Raw genomic sequence first — 22141 nt, forward strand, 5'->3', positions numbered from 1 at the left:
GCCCAGGTCTGGCAAAATAATAATAATAATAATAATAATAATAATAATAATAATAATAATAAAAAGAATTTATATCTAGTGTTTATTCCAATTATATTACATAAATGGCTCTTAAAGGTTTATTTAACAAATTATCCATAGACCTATAAATCTGATAATGAGTAAATACAATGAATTTTACACACTACTCAACAAATATTTCTTAGATAAAACTAAAATACCTTATGAATTTTCATTATGACCATAGAAATCGTATTGGTAATAGAATAGCTTATACTTAGCTATTAATCAATAAATTTTGCCAAATAAGGCTCACTAAAATAAAAATTATTATCTTCCTCCATCTGGCACATTTGCAAATACAGAGGTAGTGCTTAATAAATAGTGTATCTAATTACACAAATATATATACTTCTTCACATTATAATCATCATATTTTTATACTTTATTGTGAAAGATTTTGATAATAAACCATTTTTAAAGTTCCTGACAATAACCACAGCTGGATAACCAAAGCGACATAGATATTTCAGATTAGTAATTGTATTTCACATTCAACAATTCTGTCTATATTTTCTAACTATAGTAAACAAAGACAAGTCATTTAAAATGAAAAACTACTCATTAACTCATTATGATAAGAATCTGAGAGAAAAGAAAGAGAAGCAAATGAAGTCACTGATAAGACATTTAAAGTAACCATTACTCAGTAAATGAACCAGACAAGCAGTTGAAAGTGAAAGATAAATTGCTATATTATGAAAATTTTCTGCAGCAAACTATAAATCATTATAACTTTTATTAGGCATTTTCGATAAGTAAATTATCATTTGACTCAAGATCTCTCGTAAAAGTACATGAATTTGATCTTTATTTGCAAAGAAGGGTTATTTCAAGTTAATATAACTTGACTCAGGGTATAGTTAACTTTATATAAAGATATGCCCAATGGAATGTCACCTTGCAGAAGTTTCCACTTTGAAATTCTCCTAAAAATCTTGGTTTTCTGACACAACAAAACATCCTATATTTTACAGGACATACAATCAGCAAGTAATCAAGTATAAATTTATTGTACATCCAAAATAATCATAAGACTAATATTTATGATTACATATTATATATACTTATAATATATATTGTATATATAATGTATAACATTGTTTATGCTTGTAATATATGGCTATTTATAATGGGCAAGAAAAACTGAGCAAGTAACACAAGGAATCATGATAAATACAACTCATATATTAGTATACTTCACAGATATACGGGAACACCAAAAAACAAACACTTATTTTAAAGAGGAATAAAGCTTAATGTGAAAAATTGAATACTTTCTAACCGGACATCAGGGGCTCATGCTTATAAGCCTAGGTATGCAGAATGAAGGGACTGAAATCTAAGAATCAAGGTTTGAAGTCAGCCTAAGCAGGAAAGACCAGACTCTTATCTCCAATTAACTACCAAATAGCCAGAGGTGGAGATTATGGTTCAAGTGAGACAGTTAAACAAACAAACAAAAATGCTCAAAGAAGCACCCCAAGCCCTGTGTTCGAGCCTTAGGATGGATGGACGGATGGATGGACGAACGAACACACACACACACACACACACACACACACACACACACACACACCCCTATTATTTTCTAAAGTTTGAGGGAAAAAGAATAATAATAATAATAATAATGACATAACTGTAAAAGAGGCCTAGAGTGGGTATGACAGTACATTCTCCATTTCTCAGGAAACAGAGTAGAAGCATGACCTTTGGAGCACAGCCCATTAAAAAGTTATCTAGAACCTCATCTCAGTGAACAAACTGCTAGTAGAATGGTACACATTATAATTCTAGCTATACAGGAGGCATACAGGAAGATTGCAATCCAAGATCAGCCCAAGTAGATAATCACAAAATCTTTCTTAAAATAAATTAAAGCAAAGAAGGGTTGACAGTATCTCTCAAATGTTTGCCCCTGTCTAGGGAACACAAAATTGGCCAAATTTTTTCTAGCCAAAACTATCTCTGACACTATACAGAGTGGAGATACAGTTATTAAATTAAATGTACATATGTTTAAGAGAATTTGAGATGACTTCTTAGTAAACAGAGGTTTCTTGAAAAAGATATGAGATAAGTATTGTTTTCAAATACATATAACACAGTAAGTCCTCTAGCTCACTCTTGGAATAGGTATACTTTTATTACCAAAATTTATTAAAAACATGTTTTTCCAAAACAAGAATGAACCATATGAAAGAATTGAGTTTATCACAGCATGTACCCATAATATAAAAAAAGCATAAAGGTTACCTGTTGTGTATACTTCTGTATTTCGTCCAATACAAATTCCACTTCCTTTAAAGTTGTTAATGAAGCAAGATTCCCACTAAGATTATAGCAATAAAGTTTTGCATTATCATAGCTTTCCCTACTGGAATTGATTCTAAGACAGGCATCTCCAATATGATTCCATCCTTCTCCACAAAGATGAGCTGATCAAAGGGGAAGAAAAAAGTCTTATCGTTTTAGATTAAGAATACATGTAGTGTTCAATTATTTCAGAATTATGAATTTGACTTCCATGTTACTTTAAACTACTGTTTTTGCATGTGTATATGACAGTACTGGGACTTAAATTCAAGGCATAGGTACTGTCCCTTAGTTAATTCCCTGAAAGATGGTGTCCTACCACTTGCACAAATCTCCTTTGAGCTATGTGGTGATTCAGTGAAGATGAGTTTCATGAACTTCCTGACCAGTCTTTAGCCTTCTGAGCAGCAAGAACTGTAGGTATGACATACCAGCATCTACTTCTCAACTACAACATTTCAAATATTTCAATATGGCATTTAAAGCAAATTGTTAATAACATTTTGATGGGGAGTGAAAACAAAGGATCTTACTTTTTGTTCTTTAATTTTTAAAGATAAACCCTGGCATTACAACATACATCAAACTATACTGAGAAGGGTGACACTGAACCACACGTACTATATTCATAAACTGATACACTGATCTGAAACCCCTGTGTATTACTACTTAATGACCAAAATACTTTAAAATGAAAAATTAAAGATAATTTGAAATGTTTATAAGACTTTAAAAAGACAAATAAATAAGCCATATTGACTACTATCTGGGTTTTATATGTTGTCTATTTTATATGCAAGTCCAAATTACAAAAGGTATGACTACCCCTGAGAAACAACCAGTAAGAAAAAGAAAAAAAATTCAAAGCTATTCCTAAGGAGTATGTCAAAAACTAACCTTAAAAATCTAATTTCATATTACAAACATTTGGGGTAAATGAATTATTCATAAGCAGGAAAATGTCCGCCTGTTACCTTTCCCACCACTGTAGTGCTATGGCTACAACTACTGCTAATCAAGTTTTATGGAAAAGTTGTTTTTTCTGAGACATTTTGCTAAGATTTTTATATGATCTCATTAATCCTCAGTGAGATCCCCATAATCCTAAAATTTAGCAATATTATTTGCTTCATCTTCAGATAAGGACACTAAAATTTGTAGAGTTTGAAAGATTGAATGTGTGCTTTTCTGTTTATACCACCATGGGTTTACACAACATGAGAAAAACTCATTTACATTTTCCCTCTGAAGAAATGTGAATTTTGTAATATTTTTAATAAATGTAAAAATACCAAGTGCAAAAAAATCTAATTTCAATAGTAAGTGTATTGTTTAGATAATAGTTAAATTATTTAATTACAAAAGTACAGCATCTCATTTCAGTCACATTTCCTAGAAAACCTGTAAGCCTGGTTCTAATCTCTATTTTTATGTAGCTATTCAGTTCATTATAGAGTGTACACATGCTATTTAGCATTACCAGTTTATTCGTAGAGTCCAAATCTTAAGGACCTATTTTCTCATGCTTTTTTATTTAAAAAAAAATAGTTGGGATCTACTAAGAATGCAAACTGTGGTTTCAAGTTTAAGTCTTTGATCCAATTTGAATTGATGCTGATGCAAGGATCTACTTTCAGTTTTCTGTACAGTTTTGCCAGTACCATTTATTGAAGAATCTGTTGTTCTTCCAGCTTCCCGAATAAAATATTATATGGTTGTAGGTTTGTGAACTTATTTCTGAGTATTCTTTCTAGTTTCACTAGTCTTTTTATGCTAATGTCAAGCTGCTCTTATTTTATTTTTTCTATTGTTCTGTAATAGAATTTTAAGTTTGGTATTGTTATTCTTCCAACACTATTCTGCCTCGTAGGGACTACTTTTTTTATCTGTTCATGTTCCATATAAATTTTGGATTGCTTTCTCTATTTCACTGAAAAATGATGTTGGGATTCATTGTATTAAATGAGTGGATTGCTTTGGACAATATTGGCATTTCACAATGTTAATTCTTCCAATCCAGAAGCATTGAAGGTCATTCCATTTCCTTAAGTCTTTTTCAATTACTCTCTTAAATTCTTAGGGTTTTTATTTTAGAGGTCATCCACATCTTTGGTTAATTCCTAAGTATTTTTTAAGTTATTGAAAATGGAACTCCTTTCATAATTTCAATGTCAATATTCTCATTGTTGGTATGTGGAGGAGCTACTGATTTTTCTAAGCTGAATTTATATCCTACTAATTTAGCAGTTTTCAATTAGCTCTAATAGCTTGGGAGAAGAGTCTATAGGGTCCTTTAAGTACAGGCTTGGGTCATCTGTAAAAAGGGATGCTTCTTCCATTATGGTAAGTGAAGTAAACCAGGCCCACAGAGACAAAGGATGCATGTTTTCCTTTCTATATGGAAGCTAGATTTAGCTTATAAACTTATAAGTAAATATGTTGAGTGGTATACAAGGGTGTATAAATGTATTAACTGATATACAATAGATTCAAGGGAAATCTCAAATACTGTAATTCCTTAGAAAGGCAAAATCCAAGTTCAGCAAAGTAAAACACCAAGAAGTGAGTACTCAAAAGGGATGTGGTGGGGTCACAGAAAAGGGGGTGGACAAATGAAGAAAAGAGGAGAATGCTGTCAAGAATCCAATATATATCCTACAAATTGAGAAAAGTGAGGGAAGGAGTTAGTAGGAAAGGGATGAGTGAGACTATTAAAAGAGAAGATATTGAGATATACTGTATTCAAAAACTGCTTTGTTAAATGGCAACTCCTTTGTACAACTACTTAAAGATAATAATTAACAAAAATGCAAACTGTAAAATGAACTGTGAACTGTGAACTTTTGAAAGGAAATATGCTGTGGCCGTCACATTTTCATAAAAGTAAATAAAATCTATTGTAAATGTCATTATTGTCAAAAGCAATCAGAAAATATTCTTGAAGGTATTTTTGGGGGGTTGTTTTTTATTGTAATGTATAGAGGGGTCACAGTTGCATTTGCCACACAGCGGGGACATCACATAAAGGTTTTTTTTAATAAGGTGAATTTTAAAATATGAAATATAAGAAAATTTTACTATTTGTACAATCTGGCTATTAAGTCTAAGTGTTTATTATTGTCTATGTCTTCAAGATATAAATTTTTTCAATTGAAAACCATTAAGTATGGCAGTAGTATAATAAACAAAAGAAACTATGACTATCTTAAGCAATTTATACTTACAAAACTTTCCTTATAAAAACAATGCTATTAATATTTCAATGTTATAATTTCACAACTGCTACTGCTTTAATTTTAGAATATATAATATTTATACTAAATATACTATAACATCATTCACCATTCGAATTCATTTGCCAAATTTTCAAATCTGTACCTGGCAAAGCCTGGCATTCCTGTTGCCGCTGATCCCACTGGCAATTCAAGTTTAGTGAACAGCTTTTACAGCTTGTAAGTTTGTTACAAATCTGTTCATTTCTCACATGACATTTGGTATAGTTTCTGACAGACTAGAAAATTAAAAGACAAAGCATGTTATTTTTTGCCATAGTAGAAATGAGAATTGTGTGTGTGTGTGTGTGTGTGTGTGTGTGTGTGTGTGTGTGTGTGTGTGCCAGTTGTAGGCTTGAAGTCAGAGCCTAGGCTCCTGTCTCTAATTTTTTTTGATCAAGGCTAATTACACTCTGGCTGTTTGGTGATCAATTAGATATAAGTCTTATCAGCTTTCCTGACCAGGATGGCATCAAACTTTGATCCTCAGAACTCAGCTTCCTGAGTAGCTAAGACTTATAGGCTTTTGTCACCAGTTCCCAGTTAGAAGTGAGAATTCTTAAATGGTGGTATATATTTAAAGCACAGGTGAACTTTAAAATATGCACTTCTAACTCCAAATCCAATTCCACTGAATCAATTTTTTTCATACATATTTCACTAGTTTGTTTAAATAGGCTTAAATGTTTTTACACACAGAATTTCAACCTAACAGAATGGAACAAACTCCAACTTAAACATATATTCTTGCTAAATGCAATGGTTCATGCCTATTATCCTAACTATGCGAAAAGCAGAGATTCAGAAAATCACAATTTGAAGTCAGTATGGACAAAAAGTGAGAATCCTATCTCAATAAATAAACAGGGCATGGTAGTATAGCCTATAATTTAAGCTTCACAAAAGACCAGGGGCAGGAAAATTGAATTTTAAGGCAAAAATACAAAATTTTATCCAAAAAATAATTTAATAAATATTCCATGCACAAAAATATTACTGAGCCAGACACGGTGGCTCATGCCTGTACTCCTAACTACTCAAGGAGGCTGACATCTGAGGATCAGGGCTCAAAGCCAGCCCAGGCACTAAAGAACATGAGACTCTTATCTGCAATCAACCACTAGAAAACCAGAAGTGGGTCTGTGGCTCCAGGGGTAGGGCAGTAGCCTTGAGCTGAAGACCTCAGGGGCAGTGCCCAGGCCCAGAGTTCAAGCCCCATGACCAAAAAAAAAAAAACATTATTACTGGGCACCAGTAGATCACACCTGCAATCTTAACTATTCAGACTGTGGTCGAAGCCAGTCCAGACAGGAAAGTACATGAGAATCTTCTCTTGTACTAAGCTAATGATATAAAGTAGCAACGTTGATCACAGCATCATTTACCCTTAAATACTAACCATACTACAGTTACTATTTGCTGAAATACATTTCTTGTCATCACACCATTGGCACCCATTTGTATTGGCAGTACAGCTGGCACAGTCTGCATATCTATAACATCTGTCATCAGAAGTAGCTGTAATACAAATGGGATTTAAAACATATTAGGATGAAAAAGAAAAGTCTATACTTCTTAATATACTTACAATATCTAATTAGGTACTGCTAGAAAAATTTGTGGGCCAAAAAGTGACCTTCATTAATATAAAATAAGTTTTCCAATATAAAGTCAGCACTATACTGTAATTGTGCTTACAGGATTCTAAACACCTTCTGTCTTGATCTTTAATTATGTTATCTATCAATATTATTATTTAATCCTACATTCATTTCAAATTTATACACCCAGCAAGAGAAAAAAAACTCAAAGGATTTTATTGAACAAATGTATTAATAGAAGTAATGATAATGCATAATATACATCCAGAAGAAACATAATAAATGGTATTATTTAATTACTCTTATAAAAAATATTTACAGAGCTTAGAGCATGGTCAAGTGGCAAAGTGCTTGTCTAGCATGGACGAAGGACTGGGCTCAATTTCTCAATATCACATACACAGAAAAAGCTGAAGTGATGCTGTAGCTCAAGTGGTAGAGCACTAGCCTTGAGAAAGCCCAAGGACAGTGCCCAGGCCCTGTGTTTAAGCCACAGGAATGGCAAAAAAGAAAAGAAAAATAAATAAATAAAATACATAAGTCTGAATTCATATAGAGTAGCAAAACTTGAAGATGTTTATTAGTTGTAGCATCAAAAATAAATGAAAGCCTTAATCCATTTAAAACACATTATCAAAATCATAAATTAAAATACTAACTAATAAATGTAAATGCTTATTCAGTCTTTTATAAGAAATATAAAACTACAACATTGACCATCAAATTATAGAGTTTGTTTTTACTTTATAGGTAAAGTTAACAATAAACAATGCCTAAATAAGCATCAGGTACCAAGTTCGAGTCCTGGTAGAGTGCTTGCCTAGCATGCACAAAGACCCGGGTTTGATTCCTCAGTACCAGAAAAAAGCCAGAAGTGGTGCTGAGGCTCCAGTGGTAGAGCTCTAGCCTTTAGAAAGTCCAAGGACAGTGCTCAAGCCCTGAGCTCAAGCACAGGACTGGAAAAAAAACTTTTTTTAATATTTTGTAGAAATGATATATTTGAAAGTATTTCAACTAAGAATTACAAAATAACTTATATGTGATCATGTTACATATAAATGTATACAGAACATAGTTTTCAAAATTAAAACTAAAACTATCTCACAAAGATAATAAATTATAAATCTGTTGAATTAAACACTAAAATTTCTCATTAGAGAACTATGAATGTTTCATTTCTGTAACCTTTTTTCCTACCTGTAAAATGCACTTCTACTAGTAGTCAAATTTACAAACTTTGAAACAAAAACAAAAGAAAAAAATGAAATCTTACCTGTTTTAGGAGGGCACTTTGCTCTAACAATATTATTTCCAGATTCCCAAGATTCACAGTGATTTTTATTCCAGAAACATTTTATCCCTGGTCCAGCATTTTTACATAGTCCTTCATCTCTAAAAGCTTTGCAATTCGGGGGCTTATAAACAAGGATATCATTAAGAAGCACACTAGAGAACCCACCAAATATATACATGGACCTGTTAAAATAAAACATAGTCATAAAAAACAGTATCAAGATTCTCTGTCTAGTAAATAACTTTTTAAAAGAAAGATAACTATTTTACATTTTTAATATTTATGTCAGAACCATTTGAAAATGTTATTTGTAAAATAGAACAAGATGCGAAAACATCCAATGAACTATTATTGTAATATTTCTTAAAAAACTTTCCAGGTAAAGGAAAAGGAAACATGTCTTTTGGGGGAAAAAGGGGTACAGGAATGGAGGGTAAGTAAATGTTGTAACTGAACTCAATGGATACTATGTACAAAATAAACTATGTAACTTGTGGGTAGGAACAAGAAAGAATGAAAGAAAGGTTAACAAGAAGCATCATATTTATTATATGACTATACAATTGTAACTCCTTTGCATAATTCCTTAATAACAATTAAAAACTTTTAGATAAACAATAAATTTCTTAAAGAAAGACTTTCCAGATAAAATCTGAAATATTTGACCAATTTTTGTGTGTTAAGAAAACATTATTTTCAATATATCTATTCATTACTGATGGAAAAAAAGTGAAAGTACAAGAATTATAAAATAATTTATCAGAAAATACCTGTTCTAATAAAGTATGAAACTATTAACATAAAGGTAATTGCCAGATATGGATTTTGGCTTTTGTTGTTGTTGTTGCTACTGCTGCTGCTGTTATTGTTTTGAGAGCCAGTCTCAAAATATAGCCCAGACTGGACTAAAATATATGCAAGTTTCTATCACTGCAGAATTTTTTTTAAAAAACTTTATCAGATAAAAATCTTTTTCTGCTCTCTAGTAAAAGAGAGAAGATGACTTTAAGAAGAATATGAACTCATCTCAGTATCTTTTCCTTGACAATACCTGCAACCAAATAAATATTTTGAGCAACAACAACAAAAGAGTGGGGATATAAAAATCAAATGTCAGTGCCAGGAGTTTGGCCTAGTGGTAGAGTGCTTGCCTAGCATGCACCACATACATAGAAAAAGCTGGAAATGGTGCTGTGGGGCTCAAATGATAGAGCTCTAGCCTTGAGAAAATCCATGGACAGTGCTCAAGCCCTGAGTTCAAGCCCTAGGACTAGCAAAAAAAAAAAGAAAAAAGAAATAAAAATCAAATGTCATTAACTATGATAATAACTTTCAAAATATCAGAATGTGTAATAAATACAAAGACTCATGATATTACCCCTCTAGGAATTCAAAATGTGTTTCATTTACCCATTAATGACTACAGCAGAGTGCCCAAATCTGTTAACATCTCTATGAAGATTTGGTTTCGGTAATGTTTTCCATTCATCACAAGCTAGGGAAAAAAAACAGAAAAACAAGGAATAAACTCAGGAAAATAACATAAAAATGTGGCCAAATTAAAAATATAATACTTAAAATCGAACAGCAAAAAAAGGACTTTCATTAATTTCGTATATATATATATACACATATATATACAATCTGTTAAAACAACATATAAAACTAGGATCATTAGAAACAAATATGTACACTTAATGAATTGACATTTTGAAAGAATAGCTTTCATTTTATATAGAAAGCAATAATTTCAATCACAAAATGTGGACAAATAATAAAAATTGCATAATTCATCAGTTATATAATACTATGAAAAGAAAACTGGCTGTGAAAACATGTCATGACAATATTGTCTCCAAATTAATAGATATACTAACATATATTCTGAGATTTCAAATAATTCAGCATCCATTGACCAGTCATTCTTAAGATACTACATTAAGTTTTTCTTCTTAGATATGCAATATGTTAAAGGTAGGCCTTGGTATTTAGTTTAGCTGACTTTTAAAGTCCGTTTTTAGATTTTAAAAACTTTAAATGTAAAGATTAAAATAAATGAATTCTTACTAAGTTTTTATGCTTATAAAAAAGTCTAAACACGAAATGATGTCAAATCTATATCAGAGACTTCTACCATACTTTTAGTAGAAATGTAAATGACATAGCCTGCCAGGTACCACTGGCTCATGCCGGCATGAATGCTCAGAACAAAAGAGCAGTTCAAGACCAGCCCAAACAGAAAAATTCACAACACTCCTTTTCAAACTATAGCTGGGTACTGTAATGCATGCTTTTCATCCTACGTTGTCTGGGAGAATGAGACTGAGAATGGAAAGGCTGTGGTTCAAGGCAGCCTAAGCAAAAAAGTTCCAGAGACTTCATGTTGATAAAGGGAAGCTAGACATGGTACCCCATTCCTATTATACCAGCAATGATGAAAAAAGCTAAAATAGGTCATACTACAAGCATGCATCAGCAGCGAGATCTGACCTCACAAATAACCAACATTAAAAAGGGATGGAGACATGGCTGAAGTGGTTAAGTACCTTCTTTGCAGCTCGAACTCTAGTATTTTAAAAAAGGGAAAAAAAGGCACAACCTCTGTGAAAAATAATTGGCTCCTCAAAAACTTAAGCAGAAGTAGTAAATAATGAAGATATTCCATTTCTGCTTATAAATACTAAAAACTGGGACTTAAACAAGTACACATATATGTATATATTTTATATACACACATATATATCATATATATTCAAAATGCTCAAAAGACAGAAACAAGCCAATTCATCAACAAGATAAATGGATAGCAAATTCTTTTTTTTAAGTTAAACAGAATTTTATTCCGTGCCTAGCATCGAGAATCATACTGACCGGTCAGGGCCGTCTCTAAGATGTGAGAGAGCAACCAGCAAATTCTTATATATACACACTATGAAATATAGTCCAACCATTAAATGAATGATATATGGACACAAGGCATATCATGGACAAACCACAAAAACATAGGAACTGACAGAAGCCAAATCTAAAAGGCCACATACTATCTAAATCAAGAATATTCTAAATTGGACAATCTAAATGACAGGAAGTGGTGATTATCAAAAGCTATGTGAGGAAGGAATGGGAGTGACTGCTTAATGTGCATGGAGTTTCTCTTTCAGACAATGAAATGACTTTGTCTTTTTTTCTTTTTGGGGGGGAGGGAGTCATGGGAGGACTGGGTGCTGTCCTTGAGCTCTTCAGCTCAAGGCTACTGCCCTACCCCTTGAGCCACAGTGCCACTTCCAATAAAACTACTTTGGAAGTAGACATCATAGTTTAACAAAATTGTCAACATGCTAAATGCTAGCAAACCACTTTTTAAAATAATTTCCCAGGTGTCAGTGCCTATAATCTTAACTACTCAGGAGGCTGAGATCTGAAGATCATGGTTCAAAACCAGCCCAGGCAGAAAAGTCCCTGAGATTCTTCTTGCCAATAAACTACTCAGAAAAAAACTAAGTAGTGCTGTAGCGCATGTAATAGAGTGCTAGTATGGAGCACAGGAAGCTCATGGACAGAGTTCAAGCCCCAGAACAGGAAAAAAAAAAATAGTCTTATGTTAAGTGATTTTTTTACTGTAGTTAATATAAAAATGCTCACAAGAGATTCTCAGTATATTGTATGTACATTTATTTATTTGAAATAAGGAAGGGAGAGGAAATCACATGATTGTGAAGGGGTGGATGGAGAGAAAGGGGGACAAAAACATGAGAAGGGGTGTCAAGGTTCCAGAAGTAATACATCTACCACTTGATGAATGTGACTATAACTATAATGTAACTATACATTATCCCACAATAAAATACAATAAAAAATGTTCATGTAAACGGAAAAACATGCTCAGAAGAGAATAAGTATTTGAACAACACCCCTGAAATGAAATGAAAAGAATTCTTGATGTTTGTCCAAGTCTGTAAAATAATCAGTGGAAGTAAATCAATCAAAAACTTGTCTGCTTTTTGTTTTGCTTTCTTTTCTTGTGGGATTAGGGATAGAATGCCAGGCCTTTCTCGTGCCAACAAAGTGTTCAATCACCAAGCCACACCTGTAGCTCATTAAAACATACAGCTAATATGAATGTCAAAAAACTTCCACCAAGATATTGTCTTCATTTCAGCGAGTTTCTTCTTAGTCAAGTCATATGGGAAAGCACATTTTAAAACTGTGACTATTTCAGATTGCCATGATGAATGACACTGAATATTCTTTAAAACACATTTTTATAATATTATACTCTAAAGACAAGACCAAAAGTAAAAGAGTAACAATGCTGAATATTAGCCTAAAGGAAAAGAAAACATGTTTGACTAAGACTATGGTGAAAATACTTGAAGGTCATGTTTAACAGATTTAGGTAAGACTTGTGAAAGACTCACCATTATTTAAGTAACTCAAGATCAATTACATTAGGATATTTAAAAAGATTAACACTAAGAAACTACCTCTAAAGGAATCACGAGAGATTATAAGTATTGAGAATCTCTTGATAATATTAATAATTTAGAGTGATTAGTAAGAAGAAAAAGAAAGATTCTCCTAATACTTTTGGGGAGCCTCAAAAGAAAAAAGTTATTTTCATCAGTTAAGATCATTTTAACCACTATAATAACATTGTACTAAACCAGACACGGTGGTTCACGCCTATAATCCTAGCTATTCAGGAGGCTGAGAGGAGGATCTGAGGATCAAGGTTCAAAGCCAGCCTGAGCACCAAAGGTCCTGAGACTCTTATCTCCAATTAACCTCTAGAAAACGGAAATGGGGCTTGGCTCAAGGGTAGAGCTGAAGGGCTCAGGGCCAGCGCCCAGGCCCCAAGTCTAAGCCCCACAACCCACCAAAAAAAAAAAAAAGTACTAAATTACCTGAAAAAATCATAAAATATACTCTTTAACCTAATATTTGTTAACTGTCAGTGTTACCTAATATTTAATTCTCAAAATAACTCTGAGGAGTATTTTTATTATGTTCTTATAGATATCTAAACAAAATATCAGAGGCTAGGTACCATTGTCAATGTCAAAAATAGAAAAGAAATCAAGAATAAGACAGAATTTGTGAACTGGATCACATATAACCAGGATAGTAATGAAGCACTGCTCAATGTGGTTGATATAACCAAGATGATCTTATACACAGATACTCACAAGACACTAGGCTGGACTTTACAACTTGCAGGGGAGGGAGTTGGAAGGGAGGGATAGTTGAAGAAAAAAAGGGAGGAGTTAACAACGTTTGACAAGAAATGTACTCATTAGCTTACTTATGTAACTGTAACCCCTCTGTATATCACATTTAAAACAAAATTAAAATAAATTAAAAAGCACAAAGAATTTTAAAAATATGTTTCAAAGCTGGTTCATTATGCAATGCCTATATTTATTTCCACAAACTACACAGGATAATGATTACTTTAAAAAAACACTTGTCTGCATGAAAATTTTTTGAAGAAAATATTGGAACAACGGGCCAGGAGTTTAGCTTAGTGGTAGAGTGCTTGCCTAGCATGCATGAAGTCCCAGGTTCGATTCCTTGGTACCACATACATAAAAAAAGGTCCAAGGACAGTGCTCATGCCCTGACCTGAAGCCCAGGACTGGCAAAAAAATAAAATAAAAAAAAAATATATATATATATATATACATATGAACATCTAATGCACCAAACCAGAAGCATAAAGACCATAGGGGAAAACTTTACTGGGAAGTACTACAATCAAATGAGAAAAAACAATTTTAGACTATGTTGAATTATATGGTTGTTTTAAGCTTTTATTGTCTGTATCTGCACAAGAGAAAAAACTATGCTAAAATATAAACCTATCTGAAACATGTTATTCTTCCTTCAGTCAAAATAATTTATTGTAAAAGAGAAAAGTTGATATTTGCTTCTAACTACAAAGAAATAAATATTATTAAACATAAAGTAGATGGTATTAAGAACTTAAGGACAGTAAAAACTGTAATTTTTAGGAACAGTATAAACTAGATCTACCTGTTCAGCTATATGATATTGGATATGTTCTTATTTCTCTTTTCTGTTTAATCTAAAAATAAGGACTATAACACTTTGTTACATGATGTTTGTAGTGTTTACACATTTTGTATACAAATTCCTTTGCATAGTACTGAACAGTGAGAAAAATTATAGTAATTACGTTACTGGATAATCTAATCTCTCTTCGTCTCTTTCTTCCTTTCTGAAACATAACATCTACTTCATCTCATTAAGGTTTTCTACCACAAATGAACTATAATTTTCAACAATATGAAAAAACAAGTAATTAACCAACATCAAATACCAAACAGCTCAATCATAAATTCTTTTTCAAAGTACAAATGTTGTGTGGAAACCCTCTGAAAAGGCAATTATAGAATTTCAAAATCATGGTCTGTGGATTTTTAATAACAGTAACATTTCTATTATTTTCTTTAAAAATGTTCCACAGGAAAAAAATATATGAACAGTAACACAAATAAAATTTATAGCCATCACTACAAAATAAGATCACTGTCTCATCATCACTGCCAAAACCTTACAGTGAAAGTCTGTTTGACAATAATAGATCCTAATAAGGCCACAGCTTATATCCAATGCTTCAGTCAACCCATTTTTCTAGGACCCAGATTTTTTAAAAGCTAGACAACTTATGGGCATGGATAGGCCGGATAAATTGGTGGGGGGGGAGAGTGAAGGGGTTACTATAATGTACTTGGGCCAGGAGTTCAGCCTACTGGTAGAGTGCTTGCCTAGCATAAACGAAGACCCAGGTTCTATTCCTCAGTACCACATACATTGAAAAAAGCCAGAAATGGTGCTGTGGCTCAAGTGGTATAGCTCTAGCCTTGAGAAGCACAAGGACAGTGCTCAGGACTGGCAAAAAAAATTAATATACCCATTACCTGACTTATGAAATTGTAACCCTTCTGTACAACTTAATAACAAAATTATATTTCAAAAAAGAACCACTGCCAAAAAAAGCTAGACAGCTTTAAGTTCATCATAATTTATCACTTCAAATTACTATTTCATAAAGGTATAGTTATAAAGGGTCATCAAATGATTAGTCACAGACTGATACTTATACCTTAGCATATTTATTACTGAGAATTTACTCTCAAACAAACTGAAAATTACATAAAGACCAAGTAGTTTTTTGTTTTTGTTTTTGTTTTTGCCAGACTTGGGCATGAGCGCAGGCCCTCAAGTGGTTTTATAAATTGTCCTAGTCTTCTTTATATGCTCCTACTTTAAATAATTTATCAAAGTAGATTTGGTACGTTTTTTGTCCACTAAGACCAAAAGGACCGGCCAAGAGTTTGGCCTAGTGGTAGAGTGCTTATCTAGCATGCACGAAGACCCAGGTTCTATTCCCTTGGTACCACATAGAGAGAAAAAGGCAGAAGTGGTAGAGCTCTGGCCTTGAGAAAAACCTAAGGACAGTGCTTATGCCCTAAGTCCAAGCCCCAGGACTGGCAAAAAAAAAAAAAAAAAATCAAAAGGAGCCAGGTGGCAGTGGCTCATGCCTATAATCCTAGCTAATCAGGAGGTTGAGATCTGAGGATCATGGTTCAAAGCCAGCCCGGGTATGAAAGTCCATGAGACTCTTACTCAAAGTAACCACCAGAAAACTGGAAGTGGCACTGTGGCTCAAGTGGCAGAGCACTAGTCTTGAGCTGAAAAGCTCAGGGACAATGGACCCATGACTGACTAAAAAAAAAAAAAAGGTATTTCCTATATCTGTTAAGTGTGTTATTTTTATCTGTTTTATTTTTATTTATCAACATGTTTCCTAATACCTTCAATTCTGGTACATTACTTGATTTGTACCACCAATAAATCATTAGCTTAGATACCACCACATATATTTTAAATTTCTGCTACATATTATCAATAACATAATAGAAAAGTGATATATTCACAATGATCTACTAGAAAGCTAATTTCAGTATTTCAATGAATCTATTCACTAAAATATTCAGAAGCCAGTAAGACTGTAGGTAACATAATTTAAATTAAATGAATGATATAAATGTACCATATTTCTGGTTCTTTGACAAAAGACCTTATTTCAGTTACTACCATTCCTAAGTATAACTGTTTTTCTACTTTATTTCAATTTACTTTTTGCTTCAAATCACTTTCCCTAATTTTATCAGATTCTCATATGCAGTAAATATATATTGCAATTTATATAAATGCAGTTTGATTTAGTCCTACTAAACCTAAAGTGTTTGTGTTCCTACTGCTTGTAATTTACATAATTTAACAGTATTTCATATTTATCCATTATGAAAATAGACAATGTACTCTTTTATTGATGACACGTTGAAATAATATTCAAAAGTCTTTAACAGGATAGTAAAACTTAAGACTTCATAGTTCCTCAATCTCCACCAATAACTCACTCCAGTACTTTTGTTTTATTACTTACATACTATTACTGCTGAAATTAAAGAAAATGCCATTCATAATCTATCACTTGAATTTATCTCTAAGGTGACATATACACATTCTATCACCTAATGTATTTAAGAATGCCTACATTGAAATTTTCTACATTTCCAACTTTGTTTTATTTTTGCCCTTTTATTTTTTATTGTAATTAATAGAAGGGTTACAGTGATATTTGCCAGAGAAGGTGCATTACTTCACACACATTGATACCTCTTCTCATGTTTTTGTCCCCATTTCCCTCCTCTCCACCCCCTCCCCTTATCTTGTTTCCCTCTTCCCTTTCCTATTTCAGATAAACAAATAACCATATATACAATATGTCAGATAACAAGGTAAGATACTGTAACAATATGAGAATAACTAAGGCCAGCTTTGTATAATCCTAACAGATACATACCTATATCATATGCCAGAAAATCGGCAGAAAAACATTTTGCACCGTTACTCAAGGAAGTATCATTATGGGTATTTCCTCCAAAAATAAGCATAGCTCCATTGATAAGAACAGCTGAATGAAGGTATCTGGCAAACCCACTTTCTTTCAAAATAGTCCTACAGAATAAAATTTTAAAATATATTACAGCATGTTTCAAATGCAGATGAACTTTTAAAACACTGTACTAACTTCACATGATCAGAAACAAAAAGACCACATGAACTTATTGATAAAATGCTTAAAAGACAATCAGAAAAAATAAAAGTAGGTTAGTGGCTGGCAATGGTTGGAAAGAAGGGGTAATTGGTAAGTTTCTGCTAATGGTTTTAGTTTCTCTATAGATTAGTGGTTGTGTCCACCTACTAAAAACCACTGAATTGTATATGACATAGGGTGAGATTTAGGAGTGTGAGCTTTATTGTGATAACACAAAGTACAATCAAGAAACACTATAATTCTGGACAACCAAGAAGACACTATTTATAATAAAAAATGTATTACAAAGAAAAAAAAGACCTCTCTGACTTTACATTTCATGAATGGTTAAGTTTGCATGTTTAATATGTTTGAATTTGCATATAACCTCTTGCATATAGTCTCATAAAAAAACTAGAGAAATGGTACTGGCACAAAAACAGAAACATAAAACAATGGGATAATACACAAAAATGATCTCAAGAAGCTCTAGCAATCAGCTTCTTGACAAAAGTCATTTATTATTTTATACTCAATTTAGTTGGTCAATATATTGAAATAATACAAATGTGTAGGTTCATACAGAAAATTTATTTATTATTATTGCTTAACAGCATTCTACCATATGAATATACGATTCATGTATCCATTTGTTGGACATTTCATGTGTTTCTAGCTAGTAACTGTTACAAGGAGCATTGCTATTAACGTGCTATGTAACTGTAATAGACACATTTATTTGTTGGATATGTAATTATATATAACATACAATTATAGTATACATTCATTCCTTATCTATTTATGCATATTCACATTTAGTAAGTTCAGTTTAAAGTTTTTTAAAGTGTTTCTACTTTATACATAATGAATACTAGCAGTTGTAAGTTTTACCAACTTAAAATTGATAAGTAGTGGTACTATTATTCTGTCAATGTCATCAAATAATGTTTTGTTATAATATTTACGTAAAACCAGAACTGTTCTAACTTTGAGGTCAATGCTTGACAAATTTATTTTCCTGATACCAGTATAGCTATACTGTACCTAGTTTGTTTTACTGATTTCAAGTGTCTTCCTTCTATCATTTTACTTTCAGTTTTTCTGAATATCTTTAGAGTCTATCTTAATAAACAACAGATGGCTAAATATGCCTTTTATTGAAAGTATTCTCTAACAATTAGGAAAATTAGAATAGCAATCATGTTAAATTCAGAGTAATTAATAATGTACAAAGTTAAATGCACCATCTTACTACTTTCCAACTGTTATATGTTTTGTTCCTTTATAATGCTATTTTTGTCTTTATCCAAATTATCATTCATTACTCTCACTTTCTCACCTATTAGGTGTTTATTTGGTAGCAGGTGTATTACTATTATTTTCATTTTTACTTGATGATTAAAAAATGCTCTGCCATTAATTAATCAATGGATTTTATTAACTACCACATGATGTAACTTTTGTATATTGACTAAACACTCATTTATGTCTCTTCCAAAATTTTGTGCCATTATATTCATGTGCTTAAATTGTGGATGTATTCAATGATAATGTATTATATGATAATCATTCAGATTTCTCTCCTTTCCAGAATCATTCTCATTTTGTTTCAATTGATTTTATTTATTAAAGGCCTATTTTTGTCAAATTCTCTATTCTTTTTGTAACAATATATTTTTCTTGCTTGCTTTTTAAAAAAACTTTTAAGTCATTAGGTATAAAACTAGGCTAATGTTTGAAACATTTGCAAACATCATGCTTTCTGGATTCCTTTTTTTTTTTTTAGCTGTCAGGCTTAGTTTTGTTCCCCAAGACAGAAAGGTTTTCATTTTCCATGTTTTCTTTTCCTCTGTCTTTAAAAAGAAAAAAGAGGGGCCAGGAATTTGGCCTAGTGGTTAAAGTGCTTGCTTAGCATGCATGAAGACCCGGGTTCGATTCCTCGGTACCACATACATAGAAAAAAGCCGGAAATGGTGCTCAGGCCCTGAGCTCAAGCCCAGGACTGGCAAAAATAAAAAGAAAAAGAAAAAGAAAAAAGAAGGGGGGGTCAGGATGGGTGAGATAAAAAGGGGTTACAGTTACATTTATAAGGCAATGAGTATATTACTTCTCAAACCTTGTAACCCCTTTCCATGTTTTTCTCCCACTTTCCCTCCCTCCTACCCATTCCCAAGTTGTAAAGTTCATTTCCAATATATTGCCTTGTGAATGCTGCTGTTACATTGGTTAACCCTTTGTCCTTTGTTTCATCATCTTGTTATTACTTTGCATTTTTGTTTTTGTCTAGTTTTGTTTTTGTCAGTCATGGGACTGAATGCTGTCCCCGAAAATTTTCACTCAAGGCTAGTCTGGCCACTTTGAGTCACATCTCCACTTCTAGTTTTCTGGTGGTTAATTGGAGATAGGAGTCTCACAGACTTTCCTGCCTTACTGGCTTCAAACGAATTTACAGGCATGAGCCACTGGTGGCCGGATCTTGAAAGTTTTTACTTGAAGAAATGGTAAAACTCTGGGAAAATATTTATGTAAGCTGACATAAATGTTGTTCAATGTAAAATGTATCAAAATATAACCTGGCATTCCATGAGCATGTAGAGGTTTTTTAATTTTATGCATCACTTAAAAAGTAACTTAGCTTAATTTTAAAAATATAAATTTTACAATAACATGTCTAAGCCTGAGGTTTTTTTGAACTTATCCTCCTTATTATTCATAGAACTTCTGCAGTCTGATGCTTAGTACGTTTGGGGACTTTTGAAATAATATCACGCATATCCCAAAAGAAAAAGTTTTATAATTTCATCTTCTTTGTAACAAAAAATGTAGGGATAAAGTGTATGTTTGAAAGTGAAAGAGACAGAACAAATCACAGTTTATTGGAAAAGTTTTTCCTTTAAATATCTATAGTAACTTTATGCTATAAGCCCAAAAGAATTTATACTGTCTACAAAAAAAGTCATGTTAAATAGAAAGCCCACAGAGTGGGAGAAGTTGTTCATTAACCATACAACAGACAAGGGCCTCATACCTAAAATATATCTACAGTTAAAAAAAAATTGAATCTCTCCAAAACAAATCCCCAAAGAAACAACCATCCCATTAAAAGGTAGGCTAAGGTTTTAGACAGAGACTTCTCTGAAGAAGAACTAAGAATGGCCTAAAGACACATGAAGAACTTCTCCACATCTCTGACCATAAAAGAAATGCAAATCAAAACAACTTTGAGATTCCACCTCACTCCAGTTAGAATGGCCATGATCAAGAAATCTAATAACAACAGATGCTGGCTGGGATGTGGCCAGGAGGGATCACTACTACTCTGTTGGTAGGAGTGTAAACTCATTCAACTACTATGGAAAGCAGAATGGCAATTCCTCAAAAGACTAACCATAGAGCTCCCCTATGACCCAGCAATTCTACTCCTTGGCATTTACCCAAATGTCCAGAAACAAGGACATACTAAAGCCACTAGCACAACGATGTTCATTGCAGCAAAGATACGGAACCAACCCAGATGCCCCTCAGTAGATGATTGGATCAAGAAGATGTGGTACTTATACACAATGGAATTCTATGCTGACATTGCCCCATTTGTAAGGAAATTGAAAGACTTGGAAAAAAATCATATTAAGTGAAGTAAGCCAGACCCAAAGGAACATAGGCTTAATGGTTCCCCTCATTTGTACACATCTAGGACTCTCCTAGCAGAGAATTACAATAGTTCAAAACTTATGTACATGTCATATAGGATGAGACTAAATGAAATGAACTCTAGAATATGGAAACAAGAAGTTTATCTTGTGTGATTGTTGTTCTTAATATACTGTTATTTCTCTTCTCAATTTTTGCCCTTATGGTTAATCTCATATTATTACTGTATCTAACTTTATTACCATGTATATTGTATATACATTTGTTTATTTGAAATAGGGAAATGAAGGAGGTAAAACAAGTGATTGGGAGGGGGTGGGGGGAAGGAAATGGGAACAAAAACATGAGAAGGGGTATCAATGTGCGAGAAGTAATGCACCTACTACCGACAAGTGTAACTGTAACCCCTCTATACATTATCCTGACCAAAAAAAAAAGTCATGGAAAGGATGGCTAGGATATGAAAACAAGAGCTTTATCTTGTATGATTCTTGTTCTTAATGCACTATGCTATTTCTCTTTTTTTGCCTTTTGGCTAATCTCATAGTGTTACTGTATCTGACTTCGTTACCTAGTATATTGTATATGTGTTTGTTTATTTGAAATAGGAAAGGGAAGGGAGAAAAACAAGATGATTGGGAGGGGATTAGGGGAGGGAAGTGAGGACAAAAACATGATAAGGGTATCAATGTGTGAGAAGTAATGCACCCACTATCTGGCGAATGTAACTGTAACCCCTCTATACAGTACCCCAACAATAAAAATTTTTGAAAAAGTCGTGTCTCAGATTTTACAATGGAAAAGGAGTATACAAAAAATT

At 32.7% G+C, this 22141-nt stretch overlaps 1 protein-coding gene across 4 annotated transcripts in view; it reads right to left on the reverse strand.

Moving 5' to 3' along the window:
• Positions 1 to 22141, reverse strand: part of Atrnl1 (attractin like 1) — a 468762-nt gene that overhangs the window by 403266 nt on the left and 43355 nt on the right. For all 4 annotated transcript variants that reach the window (XR_016537794.1, XM_090345791.1, XM_090345795.1 and 1 more), the window contains exons 10-15: positions 17437 to 17591; positions 9954 to 10038; positions 8523 to 8725; positions 7048 to 7166; positions 5755 to 5887; positions 2317 to 2498 (exon numbers count right to left, since the gene is read on the reverse strand). Coding sequence is in view for 3 of the 4 variants with exons in the window: in XM_090345791.1 (XP_090201917.1) it covers positions 2317 to 2498; positions 5755 to 5887; positions 7048 to 7166; positions 8523 to 8725; positions 9954 to 10038; positions 17437 to 17591 (877 nt within the window). In the remaining variant the exon portion in view is untranslated. The remainder of the gene's footprint in view (positions 1 to 2316; positions 2499 to 5754; positions 5888 to 7047; positions 7167 to 8522; positions 8726 to 9953; positions 10039 to 17436; positions 17592 to 22141) is intronic.

Source organism: Megascapheus bottae, chromosome 15 (genome assembly GCF_031878675.1).
Source record: "Megascapheus bottae isolate mThoBot1 chromosome 15, mThoBot2.hap1, whole genome shotgun sequence".
Taxonomy (NCBI): Eukaryota; Metazoa; Chordata; class Mammalia; order Rodentia; family Geomyidae; genus Megascapheus; species Megascapheus bottae.